The sequence below is a fragment of the Engystomops pustulosus genome, chromosome 10 (assembly GCF_040894005.1).
Source record: "Engystomops pustulosus chromosome 10, aEngPut4.maternal, whole genome shotgun sequence".
Classification (NCBI taxonomy): Eukaryota; Metazoa; Chordata; class Amphibia; order Anura; family Leptodactylidae; genus Engystomops; species Engystomops pustulosus.
In genome coordinates, this window is record NC_092420.1 from 74313665 (window position 1) to 74324585 (window position 10921).

Here is a 10921-nt window from a genome sequence, read left to right on the forward strand (position 1 = left end):
TGTTATTTCCCAGACTTCTATGTGTTAGGCTACATTCACACAATGTATGCCCACCATACATCGGCACCGGGGAGAGGAGGAGAGGGAGAACGCTGCTCACCCCCTGCCCCTATCCATAGGAATACACAGGCGATGGTGCCGCGTTCCGTAGAAAGATGGGACATGTCCTATCTTTTTACGGGCTACGAAATGGTACGGCGCCGCAAGACGTATATACGCCCCCCATACGTTCGTGTGAATGTAACCTTATACATTCAGTACTGACCCAGAGAGGAAGGAAACACAATATTCACAAAAGTAGTTACTGCAGTAGCAGTCAGCTATATACTGTCCCACTTTATTCGGTCTGTAGGGCTTTCAGTAGTCAGGGATAACACTCAGCATCCTCTCAGCCCATGTCAGTATCGAGGGGTTTGCGTCTCCCGTTCTTGTGGGGGTCTAAGCGCTGAACTTTTGTCACCTGATCTGTGGATAGGAGGTAAATGCTCATTATGAGAGAACCCTGTAAAATACTCCTTTAGGCTACAATGTCCTGACCTTCAGTGAGCCCCTCGCACCAAGCCCATGCCCATAGGAAAGCAGTGGCCGCACAGCATATCAGAGCAGGAATAGGACCTGCTCTATAATTTGTGGTTAGGATGTGCGCTTGCTCCTTGCACCATAACCATGCATCATAGAAGTCAATGGGGGCTGTGAAATAGCTATCTCACGGCTCCCAAAAACATTTGTGTGCATTAGACCAGAGGCGAAGTTCTGCAGGTTCCTTCTCGCCTTTTTTATTAAATAACAGAAGAAAAATGTTGTATCCCACATCTTTTTTTCTCCGCTATTGATAACAGAAGCGTAACAGCAGTTTACCTTCCCTACTTCAAAGTCATGGCTGGGAGGGGAGGGGGGGGGACAGTTCACCTTCCGTTTTTAGTTTTCATTATGTTGTTCTAAAAAGGTGAATATAACGAAAAGTTGAGGCGCAGGTGTGAACGGAGCGTATTTTGACAACATGTTAAATACTTGATAGATTTCAGCAGAATTGATTTAACTCTCCTTTCTATGACCAGTAACCGGAAGGTGTAACACCTATTCATATGGCGTTCGTGCTGTGGTGCAGTGTATTCCAGCCTGGCTGCGTTTTATCCAGTGCCTCAGACGATACAGAGATACCAAGAGAGCTTTCCCCCATCTGGTAAATGCCGGGAAGTATTCTACAACCTTCTTCATGGTGACGTTTGCCGCTCTTTACCAAACACATAAAGGTAAATGAATCCCTCTGTAGACGGCACAATTGTACCCATGCATGCTTAAAGGGAGTGTCCAGGATCTGACCAGAGCACAGCACCTTACCAAGCAGACACCATATGTCGCACAGCGACTGTGTTTGGTATTGCAGCTCAGCCCCAAATAGATCTGAAGTTTTACCAAGCCACATGACAATAGGTTATGAGCTTGAATGACATATGGTGTTCCCCAGTAATCTGAATTTAGCCGCCATCTTAAGGACAGGTACTACTGAAGTAAAGACCTACAATGGGTACATAAAGCCCCTTGTAAAATGCTCATTAATGCCATAAATAAAGCTATATGACATATATTCTTTTTTTTTTACATGAGAAAGGCAGATTATTTCATTGCACATACTGTAAATAGGACTAAATAAGATGTGTGAATAGACCCAAATATACAAAAATAGTAGGAAGCTTCCCATAGTTTGCACTTTTTTCTTTTTCTAACCGATTTTGATATAATTATACAGTTATCGGCTGTACAAGCTTATTATAATATCTACAATGTACATTTGTACCACTTCTCTGAATTCAGCTGATGCATCCATTGACAGCACTCAAGTATCCAACACGCCACCGCTTGAATGTTGTAGTTTCGGTGCATTTCGAATAAAGCTTTCGAATTTGAACAAAAAAAATAGTAAAATAGTATGAAGCTTTTAGTGATGGGACTCTGATGGTCCTGATTCCTGAGCTCTGGGGTGCAGTGTTTATGAGAGGCAATATAATCTAAATCAGCTGGAACTAAAATGGCATTAATTATAGTAAATTCTAAATATGGGTCTATACCTCTTGTTATACGTTGACCTCTATTTGTAACAGTGGAGACAAACAGTAGCAAAGCTGATCAAAATCCGGGCGGCAGAAAAATGAGCAATTCGCCACAATAGTAAAATACATTGGAAATGTTATTTAACAATTATGATGAACTTTAGATTTCTGCATGCCAAGTGCTATATATACTTACTAATACGAAAATATATGTTCACAGATATGAGATTACAGTAGGCTAGAAAGGTGTATCTAGATATGCGAAAAAGTGGTATTACACTGCCCTCTAGTGATCTAGTGTCATAGTGCTTATGGGTGCAGCGTGGCATAAAGCCCAAGACAAAGGGTTTGGCCACATGACATCAACTTTAAAGGGATATTTTAATAAAAAAAAGTGATGTGTCAGCAGATTGTATCTATAGGGCGTGGAAACCACCTTTTACAGTGTGAGACCAATACTAATTTCACGGAACGCCGGTTTGGAATATTTTAAAATCATTGGAACATCACCTCCCCTTTCGTGGCACTTCAGTTTTTCTATTCTATTTTATTTCTTTATTTTTTTTTTTTTATCAGGGGGATATATTACTCAGTTATATACACTCACCGGCCTCTTTATTAGGTACACCATGCTAGTAACGGGTTGGACCCCCTTTTGCCTTCAGAACTGCCTCAATTCTTCGTGGCATAGATTCAACAAGGTGCTGGAAGCATTCCTCAGAGATTTTGGTCCATATTGACATGATGGCATCACACAGTTGCCGCAGATTTGTCGGCTGCACATCCATGATGCGAATCTCCCGTTCCACCACATCCCAAAGATGCTCCATTGGATTGAGATCTGGTGACTGTGGAGGCCATTTGAGTCCAGTGACCTCATTGTCATGTTCAAGAAACCAGTCTGAGATGATTCCAGCATTATGACATGGCGCATTATCCTGCTGAAAGTAGCCATCAGATGTTGGGTACATTGTGGTCATAAAGGGATGGACATGGTCAGCAACAATACTCAGGTAGGCTGTGGCGTTGCAATGATGCTCAATTGGTACCAAGGGGCCCAAAGAGTGCCAAGAAAATATTCCCCACACCATGACACCACCACCACCAGCCTGAACCGTTGATACAAGGCAGGATGGATCCATGCTTTCATGTTGTTGACGCCAAATTCTGACCCTACCATCCGAATGTCGCAGCAGAAATCGAGACTCATCAGACCAGGCAACGTTTTTCCAATCTTCTACTGTCCAATTTCGATGAGCTTGTGCAAATTGTAGCCTCAGTTTCCTGTTCTTAGCTGAAAGGAATGGCACCCGGTGTGGTCTTCTGCTGCTGTAGCCCATCTGCCTCAAAGTTCGACGTACTGTGCGTTCAGAGATGCTCTTCTGCCTACCTTGGTTGTAACGGGTGGCGATTTGAGTCACTGTTGCCTTTCTATCAGCTGGAACCAGTCTGCCCATTCTCCTCTGACCTCTGGCATCAACAAGGCATTTCCGCCCACAGAACTGCCGCTCACTGGATGTTTTTTCTTTTTCGGACCATTCTCTGTAAACCCTAGAGATGGTTGTGCGTGAAAATCCCAGTAGATCAGCAGTTTCTGAAATACTCAGACCAGCCCTTCTGGCACCAACAACCATGCCATGTTCAAAGGCCTCAAATCACCTTTCTTCCCCATACTGATGCTCGGTTTGAACTGCAGGAGATTGTCTTGACCATGTCTACATGCCTAAATGCACTGAGTTGCCTCCATGTGATTGGCTGATAAGAAATTAAGTGTTAACGAGCAGTTGGACAGGTGTACCTAATAAAGTGGCCGGTGAGTGTATAATATAACTCGCCAACATTCTCTTTTATAGGAGGGAAGCGTTACCTAGACACTAGACCCGCACTGGCCCTCATGTATACTGTCAGTGGGTGCTGTGTGCAGAGTCTCCTGTTATTTCCACACTGCTCTTCTTTGCAGACAGGCAATAGTGGGGCTCTGCCCGCCCTCCCCACAAGGCATAATGGTCATTATGGGAACCCTGTAGAAAATCCTAAAAACAGATACACACAGGGCAGTCACAGCAGTTTCTATATTGATTAGAAAGTTTAGCCAATGCTGCTGTATATATTTAAAAAATGTGTAAGATATCTATAAACACAAACGTTAAAAGAATCTACATAAATGTCTACTAGGTCAATTCTCCTAACCATTATATGACCTGTAGCACATCATTGTATGTAAGCTGTAATGTATTTTCCCCATAGCTCAGAGTCACTCGGACGCTCAGGTGTTTTTCTACCTGTGGATCATCAGTTACTTCATCAGTTCTTGTTACACTCTTATCTGGGATCTGAAAATGGATTGGGGCTTATTTGACAAGAATGCAGGGGAGAACACGTTCCTGCGAGAAGAGATTGTGTACCCTCAGAAGGTAGGTGCCCCGTGATCATCCCATGCCCTTACCTGCTGCGTCCATGATTCCTATAAGATCTAATCCCTGTTCCCTCTCCCAGGCTTATTACTACTGTGCAATCATTCAGGACGTGATCCTCCGCTTTGCCTGGACCATTCAGATCTCCCTCACACATCTGAGCCTGCACAACAACGTTTCAGATATTATATCCACCGTCCTCGCTCCTCTGGAAGTCTTTCGGTAAGATCTTGTATAAGTGACTAGTAAGAAAAAAAACCCATTTATATCTATATTTATTTACAATGCAGTTTAGATCTTCTATAGGAGTCTGTCCGCCGCAAAATGCCTCCCAAATCAATAATCCTTGGTTTTCAGGACTATAACGAGACCGGAAACAGACCTTTGTGTTCACAAACCCATGAAGCAATGCAGGGATCACCTAGTGCTCCAGGGGGGTCATATTGGCCTATAGACTAGCACAGGTGCTTCAGCTCTCCTCATACTGGGCAATGCCACCTGAGCAGCACTGATCTCTGTGCCACTGCCCTAAGTTGGCAAATGTGGTTAATTGGACCCATAATTCATACACTTGGAGGCTTATTTGTATATTACGAAAAACATAATTATCTTTTTATTGCTTGATCATTTTGAGGCCTAAAAGGTATGTGTCTGTTCTTGTTATGAGGTGGTACAGATGTATTTTGCAACTAATAGATTCACTTTAAAATTATTTTAGCCAATATAATTCTTAGGTTTCTCCCAGATATTGATTTCATTATTTGGGGGCAGGCTGCATGGAGCTTTTCTTTGCTGGGGAAGGTTGTGACCAATGCATCTCCCACCCTAGGCTTATACTCCAGTCAATAAGTTTTCCCAATTATTTGTGGTAAAATTAGGGAGCTTGGCTGATACGAGTATATACGTTACTTTTATTATACAATGTATATTCTCTTGGCTGATATGGATTGAGAAAGATGCATAATACTGACTGGGCAAAAGAAGAAAATCTTCTGCAACTGTTTCACCCAAAAATGTAGTCTCATATCTTGACACCCAATGTCTGATCATTCAGAAGACAAGGACTGTAAAATAGGACCCAGGGTATTTTGACATGAATCATGTGGTCAGTAGGCGCCCCTTGTGATCTTCCCTCCTGAGTGTTTCCATCCTTTCCCTGACCTTCAGCCGCTTTGTGTGGAACTTCTTCCGACTGGAGAACGAGCATCTGAATAACTGTGGTGAATTCCGTGCCGTGCGGGATATCTCTGTGGCCCCCATGAATGCTGATGACCAAACACTGCTGGAGCAGATGATGGATCAAGAGGATGGTGTCAAGAACCGAGCCAAGAGCAAGACTTGGAAACGGAGCCAGAGCATATCCTTGCGTAGACCTCGTCTGTCCTCACAGTGAGTATAACAGCTGCTGTCGTACCCAGACAGCGAGGTATGTGCCCATGTTATATGAGGCCTCCAGCAAGTATCACACAATATCACAGCTGGACTGCCAGGGACACGCTGCTTAGTGACCTCGGTGCCTTGTGCTTTTGGGATTTCATAGAGGAAAAAGAAGACTTTCATTTTAATTTTCGCAGATGTATGTTAGTGGTGGCTTTTACATATGGCTCCAATGTTGCCACTGTGTCTGCATACCTCATTCCTAAAAATACAATATACCATGTGGTATAAGAAGTGTCCCTTGGATAGGAGAGCTGTATCCATATAAGAATTGGATGAACAGAGCTCTATGAATACATTTGTGTTTACTGATGTATATGCCACATGTCTGGCTCCAGTGTCATTTCAACATTACAAAAACAGTGTAATATCCAGATATATACAGTACATTTAGACAAGCCAGCAGGTATGATGGAAAGTTGGATGAATGATATGGTAACCTCTTCTTTCTGTTGTCCCCTTCAGGAGTAAGGCTCGGGATGCCAAGGTCCTGATCGATGACACCGATGACGAAGCGAACACATGAAGCAGTCACTGCTTCCTAGAAATCCACTCTCCAACCATCTCTTTCAGGCTTTCATCCCCCTTTCTGGCTTCTTTTGATCCTCTATTATCACACCCCATCATTTCGGGACTGGCCTCCTGCCCGCCCCCTTGACCCATTAAAATATTTTGGTTCCACCACAGATTATGGACAGAGGTAACGAAAGAAGCCAAGGACAGACCTTTCTATACCCACGTGTACCAAGCTGGAAAGGACTGTCAAGAGTTGGTGGGTGCTAAGGACATACCTTCCCACCAAATCTCCAATCTTACTGCTTGCCTGACTTCAAAAAGACTTGAAATGTTTTGTTTCTTTGGCTGTGGTGCCGCACAACGACCTGTGCCAGGATTGTTGTCCTAGTCACAGCCGATCATGTTTTGTCTTACATCCTCCTCACCGTCCCCTCCTTCACTTCCCCTTCTCTATATTTGTTTGCATTCATTGATATTTTGTGTTCCCACCCCCCCAGCTGTGCTGGAAGGGGTCCCAATGAAAAAGGGGCTGGGGGAGTGACAGAACTTATTAAGCCTCTTCCTTTAGACTATCATCAGTCCGTTGTTTTAAACCAAAGTTTTGTTTTTGTTGCTACCTTTTTCATCCTTCTATCTCCATTCTTTTTTGCTGGATGCGTTTGGATCCCTCATGCAATCCTAGTGGCTGCACAGCCACGTCCCTGTGTCCCACGGAAGCCAGTCCTGCCTGTACAGGGGCCTGTATTCTGCTCCTTGTAAGAGCTGAGCACTCCCTTTCATAGCCTCAACAGCCTGCACTTGGGGAAGTGTGCCTAATTATTTAGCTGCTGAGTAACTAGAGGCACCGGGGGATGGATTACAGGCCTCCTAGGACAGGGCGGTGTAAAGTCCTATATTACTGCCAGACAAGTGACATGCAGGAGACGCGTGTGACTTGTGATAGGCTCATACTGCTGTCATTGCTGCCTTCTGGGTTCTACCCACATTTGCCAGCAGACCTCCCCACAAGGGCTGACAATAGGGAAACCAGTCTTAATCCCCTCCATCCCCTCCTTATCTAGCACTGCAATAGATGCACAAGGGGGGCAGCTAAGTGTAAAACATTGCATCAAGTTTTAGAAACCAAGTGCTTGGCTTTGAAGAGTTCATTCTCACCTTCTCCATGAGACAGGTTCTGACGTATGACCAGGCTGCCCCCTCTCATACCCATTTGCTTTCTCCAGTTAGTGCAAGGACAATCTTTTCGACTAGACCTCTGCTTGGTGACAATTTTACCTCTCCAAGGTTCTCCTCTGTCAGCACTTCTCCTCCCTCCTGCGGGGGAAGCGGTGCTGACTGATGCTGAGGGTTGTGACCGCTGCTTTGTCTTGCTATAGCTGTATATGTGCATTGCTGTTCAGCTTGGCTTCTCTCGTCTGTGCGCATGCTCTTTGTTTTTTCCTTCCAGGTCAAGGAGGGAAAAATGTAGTGTTTTTTAGTAAGGAGCCCAGGCGCCGGGTATAGGGAGAGGGCGCCCGTTACTCCTAGCAGCCCTGCCGGTGTATACAACTGTTCATGAAGGATTGGGGAGATTATTCCAGAAGCAGAACTTCTTACCAGGACAACTGTATTGGAAGGCAACCGCTGGGTTTGCCGTTTGACAGAAGGATCTGGAGTCCGTACATTACTGCCAGATTTCTATAGTGAATAATAACATCTCGGGCTGTCGGTTACATTCCCTAAACTATAACTTACTGTTTACTTGGAAAATACTGCTAGAATTGGAGGAATACCTGGATGGATGCAAGATGCCACCATTGCTTCTTCCACATCAGGCGGCAGCTTTGTGATATCTGCTCTGGTCCTTGGTGGCGGCGCTCGTGGTTTAGCTTCGTTAATTGCACCGGGACCAGTCCATTTGGTTCGGCACACATCTGGAGAGAGAGAACGGACTACTGATGTAACAGGGGCTCCCTCCCCGGCTCAGGCACACGCCTAGCTCACGCTTGGTAGCTGTGATGTAACCAATGTGTTCTTCTCGTGTAAGATGTGGTGTAAGTCCGTGCAGCAAGGGAATCGTGTCTGGAAGAGGAACGTGGAATGCCAGGGAATAAAGGGGAATTAAAGCACACTCCGTCCCTCCCTGCTCCCCTCTCCAGCTCTCTGTCCCCACTGTGAAGCTCCTGCTATAGATGTCCTCAGTATCAGCACTGTGACTTGTTCTTTCTGGTGCATTCCTATGTCGTGTCCCTGCACCCCACATCTCCCACCATCTTTGTTTTCTTCCTCCTCCGTCTCCCCCCACGCCATGCACCGCCATACCCTCCCCCACCTTTCTTTTCTACCCCCCTGTTCCCTCTGGAATGGGGATGATCCTCGCTTGCTCTTCTCTGTGGCTGTGCTGATAGATTTTCGTTCCCTTTGATGGATATTAAGAGTACTTTTTTTTTTTTTTTAATACTGTGGAGTACTTTCTGGTCAGTAGGAACATTTGGCACAAAGTGCTTCTGGTTTGTAGATTGTATAAAACAAATTTATGTGGCTTTATGTGTTTATTTTTTTTCTTTTTTTGTCTTTTTTGGTAAAAGAAAAAAAAAAAAAAGATTGTGTCGTCTGTGTTGATTTTTTTGATTTTTTTATATATTTTTTTCGTCCAGAAGTTGGAGAAATGTATTCCCTACTGTGTACTGGATTGGGATAGCTGCTGAGTATTGGTGTGTGGAGCACACAAAGGTCCAGTTAAAGTCTATGGGAATGACCAGGATAGCTGAGCGCTGAGCTGTGCACTTGTGTCTCCCTAGACAAGACTGTTTTAAAAAATGTCATCAGGATTTGTAAAATAGCCTTCTATGCTTGACCACTTGTGCTTTTCCGAGTGGTCAAGACCCCTGGGCAGCAGGTCTCAGTACTTCCTGCGATTTCCTGTGTCCTGCTGGCTTTCGGCAGAGTCCTAACCACTCCCATGTCATTGATTAGAGGTGCCAAGGGCCTCTGTATGCCCCTCTAACCACTGATTTGAGTGGTGGTCACAGGGCGAAGGGGCATGAGTCCCAGGTCCTGCTGCTGGCGGGTTAAATGACCCGTGGCTCCTATGGATAGAAGAAGTGGTTTACCAGGGTAAGTACAATGTAGGTGACCCTATTAGGTACTTGTACTTAGCCTGGTATACTTTTCTTATTAGTGGCCAACCCCTTACATGCTGGTGTGTGCCCCTCTGTCAGGATCTGCTCTTCTTTTAGCTTCTTATACCCTTGTCTTAAACAAACAAGGCTTTATAAATTATACAAATACATAGCTATTAATTGAGCCGGGAGCCAGGCTCAGGCTCATCTGCAGGTTTTCAAAACTTTTTTTTTATTTGTAATAACCAGGGCATAAGAAGCTGGAAGAATTGAAGATGCTGCCAGATCACAGGTCCTTAAGCCGGCCTGCTGTACAGCAACTCGTGCAGCGGGACCTTGAATTATGTCATTCAAGGTCCTGAAGCACAATCCTGTGTGTTTGCTGCACATTTTTTATTACATTTTTCTAGCAAATCGAGGCAAAAACTTAATGAAATCACGCTCCTGCGACTGCCCTGGAGGGTCTACAGGAAGCATGCCGCGCGTTGTAGAGCTCAGCCTTAGAGGGTCTCTGGTGTAGGGAACGACCCTACGGGAACCTGTCACATACCCCACTAAACTACCAGCCCCTTCAGATGGAGATGGCGATGGAGCTCCATTCTAGAATTTTATGTGAAACCCCTTTTTTTTTTTTTTTTTTTTTTTTTAAATGTCCCCGAAAGCCATGTGAGAATGAGCAGAAGAGTCATATTAAGAAATCATATTAAGGGAATTTTAACTTTCAAACACAAGACTTGTGGCTCTGTGATCTCCAGAACAAGATATGGATATAGTAAATTCTTAGCTACAGATAAAGATCCAATTCCTGCCTTTCACTTGAACTGCTTGTATCTCTAGTTCTGTAGATCAGACCTGATGTGATTCAATGATTAATATAATACCAGAACTACGGTTGTAGCTCTTTAAAGCCTGAGGCCGGCTGCTACACAAACATGTGCAGCCACTGGAACCAGGCCCCTACGTTGGCATATGATGAAGGAACCTAAATTAATGTAGCCCCTCCAGCCTCTAAACCTGACTCGTCTCTGGCTAAAGATGACATTTTTCTGTTCATTTTTATGTGGCTTTGGATTAAATATTGTATAGGTAAATGGGCGATATTTATCATATCTCATATGAGTAGTCTAAAATTTTAGTGGGGGTAAGAGTAGGTTCCCTGAAGTATAATTGGATTATAGAGGGCTCCTTGTGCAGGTTGGTGCGGAGTGTAGATACAAAGAGCAGATCTCTGTGTAGGCCCCAGTACATGCACATGATGAACCCATTCACTCAGTATGAAGTGTCACGTGGGGGGTGAGGAGACCCTTCATAGAAATACAAACTATGAAATGGTAAAAAGTGGTCAATGCTCTATTTTCAACACAAAGCGTGATCCCTGTGCGATTTACTGAGCCCTGAATCT

The 10921-nt window shown here is 44.4% G+C and overlaps 1 protein-coding gene across 1 annotated transcript in view; it reads left to right on the forward strand.

Moving 5' to 3' along the window:
• The window catches only part of XPR1 (xenotropic and polytropic retrovirus receptor 1), an 81019-nt gene extending 72058 nt beyond the window's left edge, over nt 1–8961 (forward strand). The window contains exons 11-15 of the mRNA XM_072126620.1: nt 1059–1253; nt 4299–4465; nt 4548–4687; nt 5633–5854; nt 6368–8961. Coding sequence (XP_071982721.1) covers nt 1059–1253; nt 4299–4465; nt 4548–4687; nt 5633–5854; nt 6368–6428 — 785 coding nt within the window. The 3' untranslated portion in view covers nt 6429–8961. The remainder of the gene's footprint in view (nt 1–1058; nt 1254–4298; nt 4466–4547; nt 4688–5632; nt 5855–6367) is intronic.
• Nucleotides 8962–10921: the final 1960 nt, after the last annotated feature.